Source organism: Scylla paramamosain, chromosome 3 (assembly GCF_035594125.1).
Source record: "Scylla paramamosain isolate STU-SP2022 chromosome 3, ASM3559412v1, whole genome shotgun sequence".
NCBI lineage: Eukaryota > Metazoa > Arthropoda > Malacostraca > Decapoda > Portunidae > Scylla > Scylla paramamosain.
The window spans coordinates 35,963,022-35,990,521 of NC_087153.1; the positions used below are offsets into that span (position 1 = coordinate 35,963,022).

General features: G+C 43.0%; 1 protein-coding gene across 8 annotated transcripts in view; it reads right to left on the reverse strand.

Annotated features, from left to right (window-relative positions):
* The window catches only part of LOC135094641 (protein spire homolog 1-like), a 237,877-nt gene that overhangs the window by 55,490 nt on the left and 154,887 nt on the right, over window positions 1-27,500 (reverse strand). For 6 of the 8 annotated variants that reach the window (XM_063994900.1, XM_063994926.1, XM_063994919.1 and 3 more), the window contains 6 exons: window positions 24,682-24,738; window positions 23,441-23,550; window positions 21,850-22,053; window positions 17,008-17,141; window positions 10,046-10,154; window positions 7,476-7,611 (listed from right to left, as the gene is read on the reverse strand). In XM_063994900.1, coding sequence (XP_063850970.1) covers window positions 7,476-7,611; window positions 10,046-10,154; window positions 17,008-17,141; window positions 21,850-22,053; window positions 23,441-23,550; window positions 24,682-24,738 — 750 coding nt within the window. The remainder of the gene's footprint in view (window positions 1-7,475; window positions 7,612-10,045; window positions 10,155-17,007; window positions 17,142-21,849; window positions 22,054-23,440; window positions 23,551-24,681; window positions 24,739-27,500) is intronic. The other 2 variants (XM_063994910.1, XM_063994956.1) reach the window with 1 other exon arrangement.

Genomic DNA, 27,500 nt, shown 5'->3' on the forward strand with positions numbered 1-27,500 from the left:
ATCCAACATTCCCTCCCACACACAATTTCTCTCTCTCTCTCTCTCTCTCTCTCTCTCTCTCTCTCTCTCTCTCTCTCTCTCTCTCTCTCTCTCTCTCTCTCTCTCTCTCTCTCTCTCTCTCTCTCTGTCTCTGGTGTCTGTTCCAACCATGGCTTTGTAACAATTATTGCGTTCTATTTCAGTCGTTCATTCCTCATGCACCACAACCACCGCCACCACCACCACCACCACCACCACCACCACCACCACCACCACCACCACCACCACCACTACCGCCATCAGGGTATGCATTCTACACCTCTTCTTTACACATGACTTACTAACTTTCTAATTGACTAAGTTCTCGCCAGTTTTTTTAACACACTGATTTACGCTAGTTTTCATTTTTTTTTCCCTGAAGAGGCTTTGGGAGTGAAAATCTTATACTTACTTTTATTACTCAAATTATGTAAGTTAGCGTTAGTTGTGAGTATTAATCCTTATCATTACACGGGAGAAGGAAAGGAACACTTGAAATATTATTGTTCGTATTGTTAAGAACTTTCTTCTCTCACCAGGACTGTTTTTAAAGGCCACAAAGGTGATAAGTCGGATTCTCGTGGGCGTTTCTACCTACTGGCGATGCAGTTTTCGTTACGGTATCACTTGAATCATGTACATCCTTGAAAATGCTAGTAACGTCCACGAGAACTTGTTAAATGTAAGAAATAAAACTGCAAGACTTTTAAGAATGAAGTCCTCTGGCAGAAGTTAACAATGCAAAGTGCTTACACCTTTTCTGATTAATCACCTTTTCAAATATTGATAGTCACACTTGAGAGAGCATCAAGGTGCGACAAGACTAATTACATAAATACGATATTAAGGCCTCCGCTGGTTATCTTCTAAAAAATGGAAGTTAGTGAAATTAAATATTGTAATGTTTGCTTCAGGCGCCACGTGAAAAGAAAAGTTAAGGTAAGAAATATATTCAAGAGTGAAGATGAAAGGTAAAGTGCCTAAGTATGCAGAATTGAGTTTAAATCTGGCTTGGAAATTACAGTTTGGAAATTGAAAGTTTAAAAGTGAAAGACACACACACACACACACACACACACACACACACACACACACACACACACACACACACACACGTCATTTGTTTTGCCCAGAGCTAAATTAATAAACTCAATTGACACAGACAAAAACTTTATTACTCTGCATGAAACACTTTACTTCTTTAGCAAAGAGAGAGAGAGAGAGAGAGAGAGAGAGAGAGAGAGAGAGAGAGAGAGAGAGAGAGAGAGAGAGAGAGAGAGAGAGAGAGAGAGAGAGAGAGAGAGAGAGAGAGAGAACCATAATTCCCGTCAAGAAGATGGAAAGAAAGAAAAATACGAGCTTCTTAATAAACTTTAGGCTTTGTTAGGTCAGCAACCCGCCTCTGCAGATCAATGCAGCGCTGTGACAAAGGCTTCACTTCAGAGGTTCTTGGCCCGCCAGCGACACCCCACACATACACCCTCCACCAACACACAAGAGAAGGAGGCTGTGCTGCTCCTCTCACGGCGCTAATTAATCCAGGTGAGGATGTGAGGGTATGAAGACGCATGTAGCCTTAAAGACGCAATGACCCTTAAGTTTCCAAAGATTAAGTTCTCTTGCAAACGTTCCATTCGCGTATTATGATCAAAAGGACTTCAATGGTGAATTAGGTTAGGTTGTGTTTGAGCACGGTATGTCAGTTCACGTAAGGTTAGGTCTGGTTAAGTTATGTTTAGTAAGGTTAAGTCAAGTTAGGTTTGTTAATTTAGTTAGGTTAGGTTAGAAATCTATAAAGTCTGGAATTTTAATTGGAATGGGATTTTTCTTTGGAGGTGAACATAACCTCAGAAAATGAGAGAAGGTGCAAGAAGCCTCCAGGATTACAAGTGGTATTCCCTGTATAAAACATGTTCACCTATTTCCACATATCACCATTTATAAATTTTCTAATGTTCTTTTAAACACCTCTACTGACACAGCACTAACAACCTGATCACTGAGTGTCTTTCATTCCTCTAACACTATTTGGAGTTTACGTAGAAGAGCGAGGGTGTGAGGGCCTGTGAGCTGCAAGCGGCGCCTCTCGTCTGCAAAGGACACTCATGCTCTCAAGAAACGTGCGCCCTCACCGTGCTTTCAGAGGTCAATCAGCAAAACAAGTGCAAATGCAGTCTGAAGTGTGAGAACGACGGTCTTGCTTTTCTGCGCCGTTCACAGCCACTCGCACTTCATTGACAACCATTCTTCATTGGCATCTAACATCCAAAGCAACCATTCCTTTCTTACGCCCGTCCCTACAAACATCTCCCTTCCTTCCCTTTATTAGGTATTCCACTGATCGAATTCCATCCTTCCTCATCTGTGACACACGCTGAACTCGTCACCTTGCTGTGCACCCACCCATAAGACACGCACCCTCCAGCCTGTCACTCAAGTCAGTCTCCTCGCGGCACCACGCAGCTCTCCATTACATCACTGCTATTAAGACCAAGCTATACTGTCGCCACCTCTACTGATCCTGCTCCTCCGCTCAGGGTATAATTGGCATGCAGGTGCGAAGCTTAACTCAAGGCCGCCCAGTTGCTCCAAGTGAGATAATTGTACTTAAGTAGAGCAAGACGCCTTACACCATCGCCCATCCACCCATCCTTGACACACATCACTGGGCCACGCATAGGTGAGACTTTGCAGGGTATAGAACTAGACAGTGTTAGTGGTGGTGCTGGTGGTGGTGGTTGAACAAAGGGCCCTCCTATACTGACAACTCTAGCAGTACAAAATAGCTTATCATCTCAACATTATCTTTCTGTTCAATTTTTTTTTATGTATGAGAGATACTGGCCTAGGACAAAAGAGAGAGAGAGAGAGAGAGAGAGAGAGAGAGAGAGAGAGAGAGAGAGAGAGAGAGAGAGAGAGAGAGAGAGAGAGAGAGAGAGAGAGAGAGAGAGAGAGAGAGAGAGAGAGAGAGAGAGAGAGAGAAACAAAGCATAATATAAATCCCCACTCAACACATTGTCGCATCAATTGCACATGACTTCTGTTCACCCTGCCTTGGCGCTTCCAGAGAGAGAAACACCGAAGAGTGACAAGGGTCTCTGGAAGGGCCATACGTGTCACTACAACTCTAACAAGCATCCATCCACACCAGCGTGGGAGACAGGCGGAAACAACACTGCTCACGAGTAACACAAAGAGACTTAATACAGAGCAAGTAATTAGGTTTGACAGAGAGAGAGACAGAGAGACAGAGAGAGAAAAGACCTTCATCCCCAGTAATGCCTCCCACACCCAGCCGCCCTCCACAAAAACGGAGGTGAAAATAGAAAAGGTTTTGTTGTCATTAGACGAGGATTTTTCTTGCGTCTATTGTGGATGGAGGCGGTGTCCTGGGGCGACACTCGGAGCCTCTTCCTTTTCCTCCTCCTCCTCCTATTCCTCCTCCTAGTACCTCTTATTTATCTACGTACCTATTCCTCCTACTTCTATTTTCTCTTATCCCTTACATTTCCACATACCTCCTCTTCCTATACCTTCCTTTTACTTCATTCTCCTCCTTCCTCTTATTCATCTTCCTTCCCACTACCTCTTACTCTTCCACTTACTTATTCCAGCCTCCTCCTATACCATTTCGTTCCTTCTACTTCATTCTCCTCCTACCTCTTCTTCCTCCAGCCTCTTCCTGCGTCACTTAGTCAGGAGAGCAGAGAGGAGGAGGCCGCTACTAGTCCTTGAGGGCAAATGTTCTCTAAAGGAAAGGGAAGGTAAGTTGTGTAGCATCCTTAATTTCTATGCTGGAGTTTTAAGTGCGTAGCTCCTCACTTTTCCCCGTGTTAGCTGCGTTTCTTAAGACTCCTGTACCGAGACTCAGCCATCCACCTCCCGAGGGAAGCACCGCCTCCTCTATAGACACCAACCCTTCCATTGTTTTCTGGCCCGCCCCTCACACACATCTATCTTTTCATCTCTGTCCCTTCTTCCCTCTACACAGAAGCACCTCCTTTACTCCAATCTCTTTATGTCTGCTCTCCTTCATCCTTTTCTCTCTGTATCTGTACCTCTATCTTTCTATCCCTCTGGAAATACCTAATCTACCCCTTGTATCTCTCTCTCTCTCTCTCTCTCTCTCTCTCTCTCTCTCTCTCTCTCTCTCTCTCTCTCTCTCTCTCTCTCTCTCTCAAAGCACCTCCACTTCACATCTTGTATACGCATAATTCCATCCCTCTTCTCCTCCTCCTCCTACTTGACACACATTTAAGAGACCTTCCGTCACTGTTTTATTGTAATCGTCATGTAACTTCTCTCGTCTCGTCTCGTCTGGTCTCGTCTCGTCTCGCACAACTGCAACTCATACGTTAGCAAATGAGTTCTTGTCTCCTGTGCATTCACTGGTGTTTATATCCCCTTACTGCTGCCTCTCTTTCTTGTTTGTTGCCTCCGCGCTTACCTCTTCCTCGGGGATGTATCGTCTTTCAGCTCTTGTGGCGCTATATTCGGCCGCTGCACCTCCGCCACTACTCAGCCCTCGCCTCTATTCCCAGCCCAGACTCCTCCTACTCTACCTCCTCCATCCCCAGTATTCTAGCTATCTCATCCTCGACCCCTGCACTTCCAGCTTCCCTTCTCGCTTTGCATGTCTGTTTTTAACTCAAAGTGACGAGTATGGTTTCTCCTACACACACACACACACACACACACACACACACACACACACACACACACACACACACACACACACACACACACACACACACACACACACACACACACTATAAAAAGTGTAAATCACAAAATACTTTTACTTATACGCTCAGACACACACACACACACACACACACACACACACACATAAAAAAGGGTTGACACAATTCCACAAACATGGCCAAACGCAAGGACACACACACACACACACACACACACACACACACACACACACACACACACACACACACACACTTCGCAATCGGTACAAAGGCAAAACAAAACAAGATCCACAGTTTACGAGAAGAAAACCTGGGCGAGACAGAATAAGGACCTGGGAATTCATTTAGAACTGCACTTACTCGTCAGGCTGAGAGAGGAGGCGAGGGGGGCGGCAGGGAAGGTGTCTGAGGGTGCATGAGTGTACGAGAAAACAGCTCCGTAACCCTTTTAAAGAATAGTTACGATTTTACACGGTATCAAAGGATGGAATAGGAAGGAAAGGGAGGGACTTGGGGAACGAAAAGCGATTAGAGAGGGGAAAAGGATTCAGAACCGATGTAAAGGTTATAAAAGGGTTTAAATTGAAGAGGAGAATTTTGTTTTTGAGTAGTGTTTAAATAGTGGTAGTGGTGGTGGTGGTGGTGGTGGTGGTGGTGATGGTGGTGGTGCAGTGAAATGTAAATAATATACTCATCTCAGTACAGAAAAAAAAAAAAAACGATACATCGACCTTAGTTAATTAGACTGTAGATAAAAGACAAAACAAAACAGGTCATTAGTGGAGTATTTGCATTTCTGATTTACGTTCGATATTTCTTTACCACCCCGTCTTCTTCTTCTTCCTCCTCCTTCTCCTTCCTAATTTACCATCCTGTCTCCATCCCTTATCCACACTTCGCTCCCTTTTCACCTTTCTATCAACTTTTTCTCCTCCCACTCCTCCTCCTCCTCCTCCTCCTCCTCCTCCTCCTCCTCCTCCTCTGTATCCCTCCTGCCTTCATCCACTTTTTCGTCTCTTCTTCCTCTTCCCCTCCCAATGCACTTTTTATCTCCTTTCCCTCCCCGCCTCTCCCTCCTCCCTCCTCGTCCTTCCTCCCTCTCCCCAGCGCCCTCCAATCTACGCCTCCTCGTCAAGGTTCTTCGTTTTTCCCCGTTTCTCATTATTCCCCCCAAGTGTCTTTTTGAGGCACACGTTAATATTTGCGAGGAATAAAACGAGAGAGAGAGAGAGAGAGAGAGAGAGAGAGAGAGAGAGAGAGAGAGAGAGAGAGAGAGAGAGAGAGAGAGAGAGAGAGAGAGAGAGAGAGAGAGAAATATGCGCGAAAAACAAGGGATAAATTTACGATGAAAAGGTGAGTAAACGTAGGATATGAAAAAAGTCGTAAATATCTAACTACTGAATCCCGTACAAACACTTTTTTTTTTTAATTTATTTTTTTTACTCAACTCCCGCTTAAAATAAACACGTCCTCAAACACACGCGTTAAAAATAGAACACTGAAAAAGGGCGATAAGGAAAGAAAAAAAAATAAAAAATAAAAAAACATGTATGCTCGTAAACTGCAACGTGGGCGACGACTGGGAAGTGTGGCACGTAGAACATAGAAAACGAAATGAGGTACATGCTGCCACACAAAAGACAGGACAGAGAGGAAAGAGGGGGGGAAAGGAGGGTAGGAAATACTTAATTACTGAATGAGACATGTACATCTGAGAAACGATGGAAAAAAAGATAAAAAAAAAGGCTTGGATGAAGAAAAAAAAAAGAGAGAAAAAAAACGCGTGGACTGGAATATATAAGACAGGAAAGAGAGGAGAGGAAAAAAAAAAGGGTCGGGAATACTTAATCATTAAAAGAGACAATGTACATCTGAGAAAATATAAAAAAAAAAAAGAAAATGGCTGAAGACAAAAAAAAAAACAAATAAAAAAGACGTGAAATAGTACAATGAAAACAGAAGAGAGAGAGAGACAGAAAAATACCATGATAGGAAAACAGTGAATGATTAAAAGAGACAAAGTACATCAGAGACTAAAAAAAAAAAAAAGAAAAAAACATTGAAAAAAAAACGTGAAACAGGAAAATGAAAACGAAAAAAGAGGAGAGAAAATTACAGGAAACTCTTAATGATTAAAAGAGACTGTGTATAAGAGAAATTATATAAAAAGACATAGTTAAAGAGAGAAAACCACGTAAAAAAAAAAAAAAAAACACGTGGGAATGAGACAAACACATCGTGAGTTGACACTGTAAGAAAGAAAAAGCAATGAAAGGAGACACAGTAGAATATGATAAATAATGGTAGAAAAAAACGCTAAAAAAAAAGGAAAAAAAGAGAAAGAAATGGAAATCAAGGAAAGAGACGTATAAAAATGATGAATAAAGACAAACACAATAAACAAACAACACAGACAATGAAAGAGGAGATAGTAGAAAATAAACAATAACAAAAACCACGGAAATAAGAAAAAAAGAGCAATAAAAAAAAGAATCAATCAAACAAAGAAAAGACGCGAAAAACACAAAACAAATAAAAAAAGACATAGAAACGAAAAATTAACACTAAAAAAGGAAAAAAAAACAAAAAAAGACAAACACTCAAAAAAAACTAAAACAATAAAGAAAAACAAAACAAAACAAAACAAATTGACAAAAAAAAAAAAAAGAAAACGATATAGAAAAGAACATAATAACAAGAGAAACGTGCGCGAAAAGAGATGCGCAGAAGTGACAACAGGACGCGGGTACTCACTGGACATGGGCCGCGTGCGCTGAGGGGTGTTGACGTGTCGGAGTGTGGCCGTGTGATCCTTCCGTATGCTCTCCATCAACAGCTCCATCGGCGAGGATATTTTGCGAGGCGGCGGTAGAAGTTTCCGCTCCGACGCCTGATGTCAAAGAGAGAGAGAGAGAGGGAGGGAGGGATGAGATGGTGCGGGTTTGAAAGTGATTAGTGAGCGAGCGAGTGATGATATGATAGAAGTAGTAGTAGTAGTAGTAGTAGTAGTGGTGGTAGATGAAGGTGCTGCTGCTGCTGCTGTTGTTGTTGTTGTTGTTGTTGTTGTTGATGTTGATGTTAAGGAGATAGCGTTTTTTTTTTTTTTGAATTTTAAGTCCTTGAGTAAAAAAAAATAATGAAGAAAGGAATAAGAGGAAACGTTATGTAAGGAAAAAAGAAAGAAATAGAAAAGGACGACAGTAAAAGAGGAAAATGGGAGATAACCGCAATAAAAGAATGACTAAATACGGATTGAGATGAAAGAGAAAAAAGGAGAAGAAAAAAATGTTAAGAGATGAGAGTCAGAGAGAGGAAGGAGGAATGAATAATGAAAGTGGGATGATGAAAATGGAAATGAGAGAGAGAGAGAGAGAGAGAGAGAGAGAGAGAGAGAGAGAGAGAGAGAGAGAGAGAGAGAGAGAGAGAGAGAGAGAGAGAGAGAGAGAGAGAGAAACATACATACAGAAAAAGGGTGTTTCAGTTATAGATAAATTAAAAAGGAAGAATGATTTATTTAAAGTTGAAAATATATGATAAAAATATGAAGAAAAAAATAAAGGAAAAAAATAAAAGTAAATCCTGAAAAAAGAAAGGGATGAATGAGAGAAAATGGAGATGTTGAAGGAGGGACTTAAGAAAATTAGGAGAAGGCAAGGAAAAAAGCAAAAGAAAATGGAAGATGCAGAGAGAGAGAGAGAGAGAGAGAGAGAGAGAGAGAGAGAGAGAGAGAGAGAGAGAGAGAGAGAGAGAGAGAGAGAGAGAGAGAGAGAGAGATAATTGAATCGATGCCTCTCTCTCTCTCTCTCTCTCTCTCTCTCTCTCTCTCTCTCTCTCTCTCTCTCTCTCTCTCTCTCTCTCTCTCTCCAAAAAGCCAACATATTTACTAGAATCACAAAAAAAAAAAACGGAAGCGAGAACTGAAGAAAAAAATAATAAACACTTATAAAAAATTGAACACAACATTCTCCCCTACTTTTCTTTTCGCTAACTTCTTTTTCCCTTCACGTAATGTTTTTGTTTCTCCTACAGCAGCGAGGAAGCAAACTGAGCCGCGCCACCACTAACTGCTGGTTGGCTAATGGGTTCAAAATAGCGCACACACAGGAACTTTATTTGCCTAGCTCAGTATCTGGGTCACAGGCGCAACGGCCGTGGGTGGGGGAGGTGGCAGATGACGGAGGAGGGTGGAGGTCAGGTGGGGAGGATTGGAGAGGATGCTGAGGTGAAGGGAACTGGTGGAGGAGGAGACGGAGGAGGCTGGGTGGAAGAGATGAATGGGATGAAGCGATGGAGAGAGGATGGGTGGAAAGGATAGATGGGAAGAGGGGTGACGGCAGGATAGAGACTGATTGGAAGGGAAAGCAAGGAAGAGAGGTGGAATGGGAGGGAAGGAAGGGAAGGGAAGGTAAAGGATGGGAGAAAGATGATAGATAAACAAGCCGGATGAAAGACAATGGAAGGAAAAAAGCTCATTGGAAGAGAAGTAAAGGGAAGAGAGAGATGATGGATGAAGGAGAGACTGAATGAAAAAAAGCAGGGGACAGAGGTGATGGAAGAACAAAGAGTAAGTGGAAGAGGAGGGAAGGAAAGAGGAAGAGGTTGAGAAAGGATGAATCATGAATGGTACTGAGAGCGAAGAGAGACAGGGAGTGAATGGATGGAAGGGAAGAGAGAGAGAGAGAGAGAGAGAGAGAGAGAGAGAGAGAGAGAGAGAGAGAGAGAGAGAGAGAGAGAGAGAGAGAGAGAGAGAGAGAGAGAGAGAGAGAGAGAGAGAGAGAGGGGGAGGTAGCATAGGGAGTGGGAGAGAAGAGAATGAGAAGTGGGAGTATCGGAAATGGAAAAGAATCACAACGGTGGAAAAATCCGCACTTTGTTATGCAGATTGAAAATACACGGAGAGAAAAAAAAAACTGTGAATAAGTTTTAGAAAATTAAACTGGTATAATAATAATAAGTAGAACACGATCATTGTAAAGTAAGCTTCGTGGAAATACTAGAGAGAGAGAGAGAGAGAGAGAGAGAGAGAGAGAGAGAGAGAGAGAGAGAGAGAGAGAGAGAGAGAGAGAGAGAGAGAGAGAGAGAGAGAGAGAGAGAGACGCAGTGTGTGTGTGTGTGTGTGTGTGTGTGTGTGTGTGTGTGTGTGTGTGTGTGTGTGTGTGTGTGTGTGTGTGTGTGTGTGTGTGTGTGTGTGTTTAAACATGAAGATACACGAACTAGTAAAATCAAAACAGAGCAAACACATCCATACATGCAAGCAATCTCTCTCTCTCTCTCTCTCTCTCTCTCTCTCTCTCTCTCTCTCTCTCTCTCTCTCTCTCTCTCACCTTCCTGAGCGGCGGCCTGGACCTGATGAAGTCAAGGATGATGGTGTGCGCGTCCTTCTTTACTCTGGGCGGGATGTCTCCGTTCACCATCACCTTGTTGAGCGTGTACCTGCAGGAGGGAAGGTACTGGTGACACACACACACACACACACACACACACACACACACACACACACTCACACACACACCAGTCCTGCCCAGTCACTTTAGAATTCAAATTTTCAAACGTTTAGTGTCTTACTCGACTGCTTTTAACAGGCTCTAGTGAAAGGTATTACGGTTTTCAAGGACGTTCTCATGGTTCTGGTGATTGTTTCATGAGGGTTCCGGATCACCAATGGGAAAAGTATTATGATAATTTGACTGATTATCTCTGTGCTAATAAGAGATTAAAGCGTTTAGAATACGAGTCTCCAGCAAGGCTATGATTTCCAGCTCTCGTTCCGGTAAGTCTGCCACTTGAACACTGATGCAACAAGTGACAACTAACGCGAGAGTTCACTGTCTTCACTCTCTTCACTGGTTAACTCTGAAACTCTTATCCTGTTTCTGCATTTCTTCCTGCACACAACACAACTCGAACAGTTTCAGGAGAGGAGTTTGGAAACACCTAAAAAAAAAAAAAAAAAACAATACTTTTCTTCTTGTTGGAACATTCTATACTCGTCCTTTTTTTTAGGTACGGCATTGTAAGCAGGTTTTTATTATTATTTTTCCCCCACTGGTCGATCTTTCCAATAGATAAAAAAAAAAAAAAAAACGCGCGCTTTGGATTGGAAACGAAAAATTCATTATATTTCTCAGGATTTCTATGTGCTTTAACACGTTCACCGCCTTTTGACGCATCTTTCCTTAATTACTAACCACTCTGAGATATCTTTTCTTGTTATACTGCCACTTCCAAACTTTGTACTGGCTGGAAATTTCTAAATGTGTTCTTTTTCCTATCCCCTTCTTTCTTGCAGATGCTTATAAAGATTTACTGCTCTTTGGTGCTGTGAATTATTGCATATCGCAGTGAAAGGCGGTGCCCGTCTCCCTACACACAAGTACATCCCAGCAAATGAATAGAGACCATTTGGTGTTCATTTCCAACGCTACACAAAAGCGGCAATTTAGAGACAAGAAAACACCACCAGTAAATACAAGTCTAAGCGGAGCCCACCACTCTGAAGTGCACATCACAAAAATATTTCTCGATCACTGACTGTAAAACTCGATCCTTTCAAAGTCAGTAGCGTGAATTCATTTCGAAAAGACCAAATATACATTCCGCAATAAGAGAAAGGAAAGTGGTTTTTTGCTCTTACTCAGGGATAGGTGGAGTGGAATCGCTTTAGACACCCTCCCCTCCACTAACCCACACACTGCAGAGGAAAGGAGGATTTTGAGTCTGAATATCGTCAAAGCGAGTGTGGAGAGAGATTCGATGCTTCAATGCAGACGGACGGGAATCGATTTTTGTGTCATAGACTTTGTGATGATTCCCGCGATTCCCTCTCATTACCATCATCATCATCATCATCATCATCACCACCATCATCGTCTGTTACCTTCAAGCTCTAAAAATCCTTCTTTAAAATCGTAATTGCAGTGTATACCTTAATATGTGCGATCTTTTTTATTATAGTACTAATAATAGAACTGTAAAATAAAACGTTATTGTCCTCTCCTTCTTCTTCTTCTTCTTCTTTTCTTCTTCTTCTTCTTGTTCTTCTTCTTTATCTTCCAAGAAAGAATGAATAAAACAGAGAAAAGAAAAAAAGAAAATAGAAACAAATAAATGAATGAGAGAGAGAGAGAGAGAGAGAGAGAGAGAGAGAGAGAGAGAGAGAGAGAGAGAGAGAGAGAGAGAGAGAGAGAGAGAGAGAGAGAGAGAGAAACAATAATGCTTACACTCCAATTCCTCCACAATGTACAATTCAAATTCTAAAAAAAACCTTCAAAACTATAAGCGCAATAAAAACCTCAATATCTGACTCTTTAATTTATTCCTTTTTTTTTTTTGTTCAGTAACAGTTCAGCCGTAAAATAGAACATCACTGCTCTCTTCTCCTCCTCCTCCTCCTCCAGTTAAACATTCCTCATTTAACTTCACGCATCAATAGTCCTCCCTCACAGCAAAGTCCCACGCGTGTTTATACATATTCATTCGTTCATTCATTCATTCATTCATTCATTCATTCATTCATTTCTCTCTCTCTCTCTCTCTCTCTCTCTCTCTCTCTCTCTCTCTCTCTCTCTCTCTCTCTCTCTAATGACACAAATATACGTATGTCGTTCTATATTTAATTTCTGCGATGTTCGTTTTATAATATGCGTATTCTTTTACTATTATTATTATCATTGAAATTATTTTTTAAAACGTGTTCACTTTTTTTATAGTTTAATTTTTTGTTTTATTTTTAACCATTTAAACATCTGTGTCACGCCCAAGCCACGCAGTCACCTAAGTAATGAAAGAGTTGGTAGTAATAATAGCAACAGAATTGTCAGTCACACAAATGGAGGCTGAAATAAAAATGAGTTGTATTATGTATCTAATTATTCATTTATTTATCTTTTTTTGGAGAGAAGTGAGGTTACTTTCTCTTCTGTCCCTTCTTATGCTCACTTTTATCAATCTTTTCCATTCACGTTTTCATTTTCCTATTTTCGTTTTCTTTTTTTTCTTTGTTTTTTTCATCCTTTAATGTTTTCTCTTCCATTTTTCATACACCTTTTTTTCGTTTATTTTCCTCTCTCTCTCTCTCTCTCTCTCTCTCTCTCTCTCTCTCTCTCTCTCTCTCTCTCTCTCTCTCTCTCTCTCTCTCTCTCTCTCTCTCTCTCTTCCAGTTCCCTTCATTCCTTAATTTATGAGTGTTTTTTTCCTTTTATTGTATTTGTATGTTCGTCTTGATTTCCCTATTTTTCTCTTGTTCTTTCGTCTTTGTTTTTCTTTCCATCTCTTCCTCCTTTAATTCTTATCAACTTTTGTCGTGGGGATGTTATGTCAAAAACAACAATTCCCTTTCTTACATTTACATATTTTTAGCCTTCATTTCCCTCTTTTTCCTCTCTTGTTCTCTCGTCTTTGTTCCTCCGTCCATCTTTCTTCCTCCCTGTATTCATATCAACTTGTATCGTGAGATGCTACGTCAAAAACAACCATGATAAAATATACCAGTGTCATTTTTCCCGCCCACCACAACATCGCCTCACCAGACTGACTGACTGAATGGCTGGCTCACTGGTTGGCTGAATAACTGAATGATCGGCTGGCTGGTGGGGTGAAGGGAGGGTGGTCTGTACTCGCCTCACCTCACGTCACTTCAGTCATTGTGTTTGCTATTACCCTTTCCTTTGATGTGTATATCAGGCAGCGTCCATATAAGCTTCATGTATAAATTTGGAACAGCAACACGTCACAACACATCCATCGGGTTTATTTTTAGTTAGTTATTTTAATATTCAACTCGACTGGTGCAAAATATTTTCATTTAGTAATTTGGTAACGTTGTGCATTTACATTTTACTCGCATCTTTTAAACTCTCTCTATATCTCTCTCTCTCTGACTTGTGTGTGTGTGTGTGTGTGTGTGTGTGTGTGTGTGTGTGTGTGTGTGTGTGTGTGTGTGTGTGTGTGTGTGTGTGTGTGTGTGTGTGTGTGTGTGTGTGTGTGTGTGTGTGTGTGTGTGTGTGTGTGTGTGTGTGTGTGTGTGTGTGTGGCAGGGAGAAGGTGAATAGGTATCGCTTCCTTTGTGATCATTAATGAGACAGTCTGTCCTGCAATACTGCACGAAAATCCACGGACCTTCCATATAACGTTTCATATAAGTAAGAGTGCTTTTATATATATTCCCTTTTTTCCGGCAGTAACAGCATCGATTACACACACATACACACACACACACACACACACACACACACACACACACCATATCCCTGAAGACTCAACCGTAACCAGATTCAATGCCACAGACACCCAAACACAAACATCAGGAGTCTCAGCCGCAGACGAAAGCAGGGAGCCACACACACACACACACACACACACACACACACACACACACACACACACACACACACACACAGACTGGTTGGCGTCCCTCGACCAAGCAAAAACACATCAAAAGTTTATATCGTTTTTTAATTCCTGTAGTGTAGCGCCTGACGTGGAGGTGTTGTGCGTTGGCAGAATCTGGCCGAGAGCACAGGGAGTGACAATGCATCGGATTATAAACTATTGTGAATCTAACATTTTTTTTTCGTATATATATTTATTTTTCAAACTGCTACGAGTGTGTGGGTTGGTTTCCCTGCCGCCAGAGCGTCCTCCGCGAGGGAAATTGAAGCTTATCGGTGAGATGACGTGTCGCGGGGCTTACGTAAGTGGGAAGGCAATATGATGAGGGAAATGCAACTCTGTACCGCAAGTTATGTCACCGCGGCACATGGAAACTTACCCGTGCTGGAAAGAATGCATAATCTTCATCCTCTCGGTTACATTGGTGGGATTAACATACTTTTTAACTTAACGACAGAAACTTCTATACACTCTTAAATTTACTACACATACCACCATAAGTTCTTTCAAATTTGCGGCAGAACCTACACACTCTTAAATCTACTACACAAACTACCACGTACGTATAAGTTCTTTCAAATTTACGACACAAACTACTATAAAGTCTTCCAAATTTACAACAGGACCTGCAACTCATCTACATCGCAAGGAGTTCTGCTCCAATATGAACTGTTCACATCTTCTCATCTCACAAGTAAACTCTCTTAAGGAAAATCGAATCATACGAGTTTGTATAGTATAGTATTTGTGCCTTATATTAAGTTTGTGCTACCACTACTTAGATGCATATGAAAGACGGTGTTTAAGTGTATTTTACAATAATCAACACCTCTAAAAATTAATTATCCAACTTTTTGTTTTATTTGTTTCCTTTCCTTCTTTCTTTCTCCCTTTAAATTTTATTGGTTTAATCATCTATTTACTTATTTTTCCCTGACTTTCTTTTATGGGATAGGAAAGAGTTATTTTCTCTTTCGTTTTTTATTTCTATTTTTTTCTTGTGTGCTCGGTCATTCTTCTCGCCACATAAACAATATAAATAAACAGGAAGCAATATTCATTACAGTGTTCAGTTGACTCTCCCGTTTCCTCCTCATTTGCACTCACACACCAGCAAACCTTCACATTCACCTCTGACCTGCAAACACGAGACCCGGGAAAAAATGACATGATTCTATTTTCTCTGCACAAAACTGCCTCTTATTTTTTAGGTCGTCTCATTCAAAGCCAGTTACTCGAGCACGTTTTTGTTAAGCTGATTATTCGCATTTTTGTACGATCATGTTACAATACCGTGGCATTTGCTCTCTCTCTCTCTCTCTCTCTCTCTCTCTCTCTCTCTCTCTCTCTCTCTGACAGGTCCGATAACTTTGAAGGAGGAAGAAAACGGAGCAGGAAACGTACCCTAACCCAAAAACCCGCTTCCCTGCTTTCCTTCATCTCTTCATCTCCCTCAGTGCGTTCTATCCTTCCTTCCCTCTCTGCAGCTTCCTTCTGAAATCTCTCTCTCTCTCTCTCTCTCTCTCTCTCTCTCTCTCTCTCTCTCTCTCTCTCTCTCTCTCTCTCTCTCTCTCTCTCTCGTGAAACTTGTAAGCAAAATGTAGGAAAAGAAAAAAGAAAAACAAGAGAAGGAAAGAGAAGAGGAACAAGAAGAGAAACACGTAAACAAAAGCGAGGAGGAAGAAAGAAGAAAGGGAAAAAGAAGACAAGCAAGTAAACGGGGAAAAAGGAAAAAGGAAAAAGGAAGAGGGGAATAGGAGAAGGGACGAGAGAGAAAGAGACAATACATGTAAAACAAACAAAGAAACACACACACACACACACTCTCTCTCTCTCTCTCTCTCTCTCTCTCTCTCTCTCTCTCTCTCTCTCTCTCTCTCTCTCTCTCTCTCTCTCTCTCTCTCTCTCTCTCTCTCTCTCTCTCTCTCTCTCTCTCTCTCTCTCTGAACCAAACTGGCCTCTTCGTCACGTAGAAAAGTGTTGCCTAACTTGATAAACTCTGCAGTGTCTCTTTGTTCTTTGCTTTATTCTACTATTATTGATTTTTTCGCAGTCTTCTTTGTTTCGCTTTCTTTTCTTATAGTCCCTGTTTTTATTTTACCTATCGTTTCATTCTCCTTTTTTTTGTTTCCTATTGCTCTTTTGTCCTTTGTATTCGTCTCTTTCCACTATTACTACCTTCTGCTCATTATCATCTTTTTCCTTGTCCTCCTCCTCCTCCTCTTCCTCTCTTTTAGTCTTTCGTATCGCATTTTATGACTGTTTTTCCCTCTGTGTTGCGTGGTGTTCCTTCCTTTGACCTTGCTGTCCTTCTTGTCTCTTACTCATAGAATCTGTAGTGGTCTGTTTTTTTTTCCTTTGTGTTCCTTTGTATTCCATCTCTTGTTCCTCCTCCTCCTCCTTTCTCATTCAATGTTCTCCACTGAATCTTCTTTCATCATCTACCCCATCTTAAAATCCACTATCACCACCACCACCACCACCAACAACAACAACAACGCCACCACCACTATTATCATTACCTCTTCCTTCATTTCCTCCTCCTCCTCCTCTCTTTCTGTTTTCTTTAAAATTTAAATATAAATACCTTCGTCAAGAATCTTATCACCTATGTCAGCCTTTCTCTCTCTCTCTCTCTCTCTCTCTCTCTCTCTCTCTCTCTCTCTCTCTCTCTCTCTCTCTCTCTCTCTCTCTCTCTCTCTCTCTCTCTCTCTCTCTCTCTCTCTCTCTCTCTCTCTCTCTCTCTTTACATCATACAGACAAACAAGAAATTATATTAAAAACACTGAACTGGTATCTCATTACGTCAGCCTCTCTCTCTCTCTCTCTCTCTCTCTCTCTCTCTCTCTCTCTCTCTCTCTCTCTCTCTCTCTCTCTCTCTCTCTCTGGGCCTCACCTCCGGGACCTGATGTCGTCCATGAGCATCTCGTAGGGCGTGAGGGCGTACTCAATGGGGCCTCTTGAGTACTCCAGCTTCTTCAACTTCACGCCGTTCCGCAGCTCCCGCATCACTTGTATCCAGAGACGCGCCTGCCGGGGTGGGGAGGCCGTCAGTGTGAGGGAGAGGAACACAAAGGAGGTGCTAGTAGTGGGAGGGGTAGTTGGTTTGTTGTTGTTGGTTTGCTCTTGGTTTTGTGATGATGTGGAGTGAGTGTTTCTTTGATGTTAAGTGACGGGTGTAAGGTGGTGGTGGTGGTGGTGGTGGTGGTGGTGGTAGGAGAAGGTGGAGGAGCAATGGAAAGAGGAGAGAGGAAAAGAGGAGAGGAAAGAGGAGAGGAAGAGAGAGAGAGAGAGAGAGAGAGAGAGAGAGAGAGAGAGAGAGAGAGAGAGAGAGAGAGAGAGAGAGAGAGAGAGAGAGAGAGAGAGAGAGAGAGAGAGAGAGACTATTATATTACAATAAAATCAAAATAAAATACATACACCATTTACTCATATAAAGAGAGAAAAAAAGAAAAAAATACATAAATTTCACCATTACTTGTTTACCTGTTGTATATGAAGCTTGCATTTTTTTCTCTTACTTATTTATTAATTTTTCTTTTACTTTAATTACTTCCCCTAATTCTGTATGCTTTACTAAATATACTCTTTACTTAAATTACTTCCTCTCATCTCTTATGCATTGCTGGAAAAATGTTAAATGTATGCGAGAAAGTATGTGTGTGTGTGTGTGTGTGTGTGTGTGTGTGTGTGTGTGTGTGTGTGTGTGTGTGTGTGTGTGGTGAGGGGGAAAGGAAAGGCGGCAGATAAGATGCTGGTAACGCAAGTTCTGGGAAGGAGTTACAATAATCCTCGTCCCTCAGCCATGCTTCCTTTTACCATGGAGGAGGAGGAGGAGGAGGAGGAGGAGGAGGAGGAGGAGGAGGAAAATGAGAAGCAAAGGAAGGAGGAGGAGAAGAAGGAGAATGAAAAGGAAAAGGAGATGCAAATAAGGAGGAGGAGTAGGGAGAGAAGGAGGAGGAAGCAGAGGAGGAGGAGGAGGAATACAAAGGAATACAAAGGAAAGCCAAACAGCAACAGACCTTTTGGTCCTTGCAAGACTGTTTGGTAACTACTTCTAACTAGCTACAGGGAAGAGAGACAGGACAGCATAGCAGAAGGCTCCTCCCCACCCACCACTCCCTCCAGCTTGCGCTGCCATGGAAATAGTTGGGAAGGAGGAGGAGGAGGAGGAAGATAAAAAGGAAAAGGAGAAGCAAATAAGGAGGAGGAGTAGGGAGAGAAGGAGGAGGGAGCAGAGGAGGAGGAGGAGGAGGAGGAGGAGGAGGAGGAGGAGGAGGAGGAGGAGGAGGAGGAGGAAGATAAAAAGGAAAAGGAGAAGCAAATAAGGAGGAGGAGTAGGGAGAAGAGGAGGAGGAGGAGGAGGAGGAGGAGGAGGAGGAGGAGGAGGAGGAGGAGGAGGAGGAAAGAAGCTTATGTGTAAGGGTTAAGTTTGATGTTTTCTCGGTGTGCACAGATTTTCCTGATTTCTGAACGAGCAAAAAATACAAAAAAAATAAATAAATAAATGAATAAATAAATAAGATAAAAATGTACATAAATCAATTCATAAAAAGATCGAGGTAATGACAGAAGAGAGGTTGATGAATAACACGCTCCTAATTTTTCCCTCCTAATCCTGAGTGGGGTAGGAATATATATATGTTTTTTTTTTTTTTTTTTTTTGGCATTCACTTGCTCATAAAAAACACTCAAAACTTTCCCCTATTCAGTCCTGCCTTGAGAGACATTAACCTCCTCATCTATTCTATAAGTCCTGGATTAAGTAGGACATCTTTTTTAAGGCATTCAGTGTCTAGAAAATAAATCAAATAAATAAATACACAAATAACTCAATACTTTCCCCTTTCTGTGCCCTACCTCTATAGAGACACCAAATTCCAATCCCTGCTAAACCAGCTTCAAAAAAGTTAGATGTTTGTATCGTCTTCATATTTCCCCTTCCTAGATCAAGTTTCCACCCGCCACGCATGGAGAATGGCTCTCAATACACCGTAATATAGATACAAATTAAATTAGAAGAGAGCAGAGCAGAGTAGAGTACAGAGGAGAAGAGAAGACAAAAGAAGAGAGAAGAGTAGAGTAGACAAGAGAGAGGAGAAGACAAGAGTAGAGAAGACAGACAAGACGAGACAAGAGTTGGGTTGCAGTAAAGAGTTGAGTAGAGTCGAGGAATAAGCATTATCACCATCACCACAGGATATAGCAAGGCACAGCGAATCACATCACAGCACAAACACCCCAAACACAGAGCAACACAGCCCCAAGATATCCGTGGCATCAGTTCCTCTTCTCTCACTCCCGTCTCTTAGCGTCACTCCTGCCTCCCTCTACAGTTACTCTCATGGTCACTGCTCCTCTGAACTCTCCTGCATATCCTCCCTGCATGGTTCCCTGCTTCCCTGTCTCCCTTCCTCTCACGGTCCCGCTGCACTAGGGTCTCTACTTACGCCCGTCGCTATTCTGTATGCAGGAATTAAGTTTATCTCCTCTTCTTCATCCGAGGAGTTTTAGAACAGTCTGACTTCATAAACTTCCTTAAAACTTCAGGAGTGTCGAGAGAAACTTTTAGTCCAAATTGATCTACCGCTTTGCTTTTTTTTTTTTCTCTTCTTTCTTTTGGTTTCTCTATTAAAATGATGATGAGATTAGCTCCATTTTTTTATTTGTCTCATTTTGGTCTCATACTGGTCTTGCTGCTGTGTTCCTGAATAAGCGTGACAAACACACACACACACACACACACACACACACACACACACACACCGAACGACATCTAATACAAGTTGATGAAAAGAATGAAAAAAAAAAAGAAAGAAGAAAAGGAAAGAGAAAGAAGGAAATAAGGGAGAACAGAAGGGATAGGAGGAGGAAGAGGAGGAGGAGGAGGAGGAGGAGGAGGAGGAGGAGGAGGAGGAGGAGGAGGAAAGGGCGTCTAAAACAAGATGATACTGAGAAAAAGAGAGAAAGAGAAGAATAAAAGGGACGAGGAAGAGGGAAAGAAGAAGGACGAGGAGAAGGAAGGAAGGAGGAGGAAGAGGGAAGGGCGTCATCTTATTACGGCATCATCTCAAAATCTGGCTGGGGAAAATAAAAAAAGAAAAGAAAATCCTAATCTTGCGGGGATCCTCCTCTGCCAGACACACACTGACAAGAAAATTAAATTACGGAATCTTCACGTATGTAAATTTGATGAGAACCCCCCAAAAAACTTATATTTTAGAACCTGGGGTGTGAAAAAACGGGAAAGGAGATGCAGAGGAGTGTGAGCTGGGAAGGAAGAGAGGAAAGAGGTGGGTTGGAGAGACATAGGAGGAAGAACGAAGAGGGATGGGAGTACGGGGTGAGAATGGGAGGGAAATAAGTGGCAGGGAAAAGTGTCAGGGGTGAATAGGTTGTAATAGAACGGGGTGAAGATATTATAATGAAAGGGGATGAGACGGTAAATAGGGTGAGACGTTGAGATTCAAGAGGATAAAAGGCTCTACGAGGAATTAATGGGGTGAAGAATTAAGGTTATAACAGAAAGAACGAATGTATTTAGAATGAGATGGAAGCGGTGAACAGATATAATGAAAAGGGGTACAGAGGTTGGAAGGGGGTGAAGATGGTTGCGGGTGAGACTCAAGAGGTGAGGAGGAGACTGTAATGGAAGATTTTATGGGGGTTAGACAAGGTGTGACGTAACGGGTGGGGAAGTTATAATTAAAGGACTGGAGACTTGCAGTTGTTCAGGGTGGAGGATGAAGAAGCTAGGCGGTGACGGTGGTGGGGGAGGGAGGGAGGGAGCCTGGGAGTGGTGATGAGTTACTAAGGGAGGTGGAGAGCATTAGGAAAGGAGGAGCGTGTTTGCGGGGGAGGGAAAGTATTAAAGAGGGAGGAACGACGCAGTAGAGGAAACGAAGAGGAGGAGGAGGAGGAGGAGGAGGAGGAAGAGGAGGAGGAGGAGGAGGAGGAGGAGAAGGAGGAGGAGGGATAGCACAGTCAGGATCAATGGTGTCCGTTCTCACTATCTTACACTTTATTCTCTCTCTCTCTCTCTCTCTCTCTCTCTCTCTCTCTCTCTCTCTCTCTCTCTCTCTCTCTAGCACGTGCTGCCTGGTGCTCCTCTGCGCAGGTCAAGTCACCACCAGCAGGAGCCCAGCCGTCTGTCCAGTCTTCCTTTCATCCTTCGTGCTGCTCCCCTCCCCCTCCCCACCTCACACGGGAGTCTCCATGGCAACAGTGACGCCACACGGGCTTGGCCAATCAGCTTTCTCTCACCCTCGAACCTGTGAGCGTCCAGCCAATCCAGCACCTGCATTTCCGTGACGTCACTCTGGCTCTCGTAAAAGACAACCGTGACCTGAAATATTCACGCGGCGCCTTGTTACCGCCACCCGAGTGACCCGGAGTGGGGAGCTGGCTGTTAATGGATGGCGGGACGCGGCGGTGCATCCATGGACTTCTGAATGACCCTGTGAGGATGAGTGACTCCCAGGGCCCAACCTAACGCTGTTCTTGACAAAGCTGGACGGATATAGACCACGTGCGAATGTGTCGGGAGGGAGGACAGTCTATATTTGTCCTGACACACAAATATAACCCTTAATCTATGTCTGGAGTGCGTCGTGTCTATTCCTGGACAGTATCACCCCTGCCCCTCCCTGCCCCTGACGCCTGAAGGTCTGAGGGAACCTGAAAGCGTCATGAAGCGCCCTGCACGCCCCGCCAAGAGGAGGCTGCGGGGGACACTCACCCAGTCTTCACACTGCAACTCCCGCAGGTCGTGCTCGGAGCTGAGGAGGTCTGAGGCTTGTGTGGGGAATTTCTTGCCCTGAGCCATCCGCTGCAGGAAGGACGCCAGGTCTATCGCCTCGGCCACCAGCGCCCGGATCACCGCCCGGTAGTGCTCGCTGACGCCGCCCTCCAGGCCGCCGCCACTCAGCCGCCCCTCGCACACCTGCAACACACACCCTTGTTAGTCATGCACCAAGAAGGATGATGAGGGGACGTCTGAGCGTGTCAAAAGTGTATCCTGTATGGCTGCAATATCAGACAAAGTAGATAAAAACACTTCTAAGATGACATTTCTAAAATAAAATTTCTAAGAAAATAGTTATTTTCTTCCTTTTATTATACAAGACAGAATATAACCCTACAGAATGATACAGAAACATTTAAGATACAGAAACATCTTAAGTATTGATTTGACTTTTTTTCCTACTTTTAATTCATAATTAATTTTTTAATCTATTTTTATAACAATGAGAATCGTTGAAAAAAACCCAGCCACAGTGGCCTTGCGCAGGTCTAGCGGTACAGCCTGCACGGCCACGGAGCAGACCATGACACCAACACAACACCCAATGGTATCCAGCATTTCAGGTTTGCACACTCCTCGTTTCCACACAGGAGGAGTCCAGTCAGTTCTTGAAGGTGTTAATGACGAAACTTGAAACGTGGCATTATCACTCACGCCATTTGCTCACTGTTCCACCTTTTCTTCACTCCCCTTGACATTTCCTATCATCAATCTCCGAGAGAGGCATCTCACGCAGACATCTGACTCAGAGGTGACCAACAGGCACCGTGGGGCATCAGGCTGTCCACTTGACATTGCTGACAACCTCCTCAGCTCGTTAGGTTTGAAGGAACGATGACGGGGCCAGCATATGTTTTTTTTTTTTCAGTGTGGTATGCTTCGTCTCAACGTATTTTATCAAGTGACGCCATATTCAGTATAAGAAACTCAGTGAAATACAGAATATTTATCAAGGAAGTTCCAATCAAGCTGAGTGTTGACAAGGACTAACCTTTTCATTGCTTTCTGCCACATCTCTCCTTAATCACAAACCATTCTGAGACGTTTTTCTTCTCTAACTACCTCTAAACATTATACGGCTAGAAATTGAAAACCTCATTCTTTGACACCCTTCATTTCTTCCTTGAAAGCAGAGATTGTATAATATTTTTGGTTAATATTGAAATAACATTACCGTTTTCATTTAAGACTAGGTTAGGCTAGGTTTAGATTAGTTCAGTTCACTAATTTCACAGCTGATCCCTTCACTGTATAGATCACGACTTGAAAAAAAGCGCCATATTTTAATGAAAAATAAAAAGTCAGTGTTTTAAAGTTAGTAGGTTAAGGTTATCTCCATAATCCTCGTATATTTAGAGCAGTGAGTTGCTGCGTATCTCATCGAACGGGTTAAAGACAATGCCTCACTTGAAATGTCCTACAGAACCTTCTTTACACCTTTTAAAGTCACCCTTCAAATCCAGCTTCAGGTCCCTCCATCACGGAAAACTCACCTGCCACACACACCTGCCTAGCCGCCACTCACCTGGAGCGCTTCGGCCATCGTGAAGTTGGCAGAACGGTCCAGCTCGTCCTCGGAGTCCCCGGAATCCCGTTCGATGCCCTCGTCATCTGTTTCTCCTCGCTCTTCACACTCTGGGGGAGGGAAAAGGCAAGCCAAGGTTAGTTTATTAGTTATTCTAATCCTCTCTAAATGCTAAGTGCGGGTGGCTTACTTTCCCGAGGCTCTCAGGGTTCAGGGGATTGACAGAATCACAGCTGCCTCGACTGTCCACCCCACACACTCTCTTCTCGTCAGTCTAACCCACTATCTTCACATCAATGGTGCTGTAATTCTAGTCTAACGCTCACAGTGTGCACGTGCGTCATCAACACCACAACGTCTCCGCCCGTCACTACACCAGCCCGTACTGTTCCTCGCCACATGAACAGTCGCCACAACACACGAGAACACACGAAAAGCTGCTGGGAACTATCGTGCCGAACTATCCTATTTAGACTCCATAAACATGCGAGGGTCTGACTGCGAAACCCTGCTCTAAAAACGTGGGTACGCACAGTGCAGGCAGACGTAAAACACAGGGTAAGGGAAGGCACAGCGAGGCAACACGTCACGATGCCTGAGTCACATGGAGAACAGGAACTATGAAAGCGTGGCATGAAGAAAAACGTGAAGGAAAGGAAACACAACACAGGGTACAAGAATAGACATCACATACGACGACCAAAGTAAAACAAGAATAAAAAAAAGTGAAGTGGCGAAGCCGTGCAGACACACACACACACACACACACACACACACACACACACACACACACACACACACACACACACACACACACACACAAATCGAAGAGTAAGTCAGAGCACACGGCAGCCCTGACGCCGCGACACACAGACTGTCGAGGAACCTGACAAGACAAAAGACTCGGGAGACAGAAAGAAAGTAACGCGGTGCCACAAAAGCAACACAAACGCAACAACACAAACACAGCAACACAAACAAAGCAACACAAACACAACAGCACGATCAAGACAACACCAGGCACTAAAAATAGAGCAAGGGCGGGAGGAATTAGAGGAACCGGTTGCTCTCACAAGGTCAGGAGGGAGGCGCCCTTGACAATACGCCGACCTTGGGAGGAGCTGGAAGGCAGGCAGATCGAGGCAGTAGTTCACGCTAGGGTCAGGTTGAAGGGTGGAGGGTGTGGGTGAAGAGGTAAAGGAGGGGTTGAGGTTCACCTGGAGGGGCAGCATGCGGCCTACCTGTGCGTTTGAGGGAAACACAGCAGCGGCGGCGGGTGACTCTGCCCTGAGGTGTTCCTGAAGGTGTGGCAGCGTGAGGAGAGGGAGGGGAAGCAAGGCGAGGAGAGGAAGGTGAGAAAACTATACAGGTAAGAATTGAGAAGGGTGCATATGTATTGACACCTGGAGGTACACATACACACACACACACGCACACAAATTCTCTCTCTCTCTCTCTCTCTCTCTCTCTCTCTCTCTCTCTCTCTCTCTCTCTCTCTCTCTCTCTCTCTCTCTAGGAGGGTAATACATGAGGATCACGAGTCCAGTACGTGATTCTCAAGAGATTGTGGGTACATTACACACACACACACACACACACACACACACACACACACACACACACACACACACACACACACACACACACCGTTACATATATAAGAACACATGAGCTGCATAATGGCAACAGCAACAAGAGGAGCGGTAATGTAACGAGGGAACACAAAGGAAGCAAGGAATGGAGTTAATATATATAAAAGAGAATTCCTTGGTATGTTACAGGTAAACTCACCTGTACTCAACCTACCGGGATGATGATGATGATGATGATGATGATGATGATGATGATGATGACGATGATGATGATGATGATGGTGATGATGACGATGATGATGATGATGATGGAATGAGTATAAGACATTTTCCCCTTAGAAAATTTTTCTTTCCAAACATTTTTGTCCCTCTTTTTTTTATGTTCATTTATCTATCAACTAAACATTTCATAGCATCATAACCTAACCTAACCTAACCTAACCTAACATTACTTAACCTAACCTAACCTACCATACCATCATAGCAGAACATCCCCTAAATTAACCTAACCTAACCTAACGTAACTTAACCTGTCATCACAACTTCACCTAACCTAAGCTAACCAAGCATTACCTAACTTCACCTGAGCATCATAGCCTCACCTAACATAACATAACCTAACCCATCATAGCATCATTTAACCTTACCTAACCAACCCTAATCTAACCTAAACCAGGAACAAAAATCTAATGAAAAGACACGAGAGCCAGTCTTTCATCATGACAACACTGTCCCTTCAGATCCAGAGGGAAAAATGTCCAAAGGAAAATGTGTCCAAATGCGAGTGGGGAGGGGGATGGAATCTGTCGAGGGAAGGATTGAGGGGAAGGATGAAAATTTAAGTGGGAAATGTCCAGAAGGGAAACTGACGGTAGCACTCGAAGAACACACAAGGGGAAATAAAGGAGAAGGGAAAACTGAACAAACCAAGCCCGTGTACTGACAATAATAGCAATACATAACCCAATAATAGGATGCAGTCACGTACTTAAGAGTATGAAAGAGGTTAGCATGAAATAAGACAAAAATAACAATAATAATACCATATAAAGGTAATAACAACAACAGTATGTCTAATAACAAGAAAATACACATAAACGAATAAAGGTCTGAAAGGAGAGAAGTATGAAAAATGATAATAATAAAGAAAATAAGAACACGGAGATAGAATCAGTGAAGAGTCTGCAAGAGAGAAACGTTGAATAAAAATAAACAATAATGTGAATAGTAATTAGAAACAGAAGAGGAAAACAAAACAAACCGAGTAAAAGAAAATTTAAAAAAGTAAGAACTGGAAGACACATAATCAATTAAGAGTCTGCAAGAGAGACACATGAATTAGAATAAACAGTAATGCGAACAATAATCAGAAAACTAAGAGGAAAACAAGCCGAACAGAGTAAGAATAAATAAAAATAAATAAAAGAGTATGAAGAAAGACCAAGGAAACCAACAACAACAACAACAACAACAACAACAGCAACAAAAACAACACACCACTGAACCAATTAAAAATCTAACAGGCATAACAACGAAAAAAAAAAAAATACAAAGACGACCAGAAAAAAATAACAAAAAAAGGATAAAAACAAACAAACAAACAAACAAACAAACAAACAAACAAACCACAGAATCAACTAAGAACGAAAAACACAGATACATACAAAACAACACAAATAACAATACAAACACCACCACCACCACCACCACCACCGAGACAAGTAAGTCACGCGACCAACATAACACAACACAACGCAACGTAACATAACACACAAGGAAGCGGAAAACATGAATCACACCAAAACCAGTAATAACACGATCACCAGGAGACATGTACGCCACACCACCACAACACCACAACACCACACTACACCATCCCTCCCCCTCCACACCAGCCCCTCTCTCTCCAGACCCTCCCCCCTTTACCTCCATCCCACGCCCACCATTTACGCCTTACACACGCGTCAATCCTAAAGGTCACCGCTACGACCCGGCACGACCCGCTAACCCGACGGCAGGTGGCAGGACCGGCCTGTGCCTGGCGGTGGTGACGACCTGAAGGAGTCACGGCAGGAGAGAGAGAGAGAGAGAGAGAGAGAGAGAGAGAGAGAGAGAGAGAGAGAGAGAGAGAGAGAGAGAGAGAGAGAGAGAGAGAGAGAGAGAGAGTGTGTGTGTGTGTGTGTGTGTGTGTGTGTGTGTGTGTGTGTGTGTGTGTGTGTGTGTGTGTGTGTGTGTGTGTGTGTGTGTTATGCAATCGTGGTCTTAAAGCTGTGTGCATGATAGTTCACTTAATAACATGACTGATGTATTACACCGGAAAGCAGCACCATCACCAGCGCCATCACCATCACCACCACCACCACCCACCACCACCACCACACACAGACCCTTTTTCAACACCACAGAAAGTTTCGCTCTTCTTTATTGCTATCACCATCAACATCACTATTCCTACCGATATCACCACC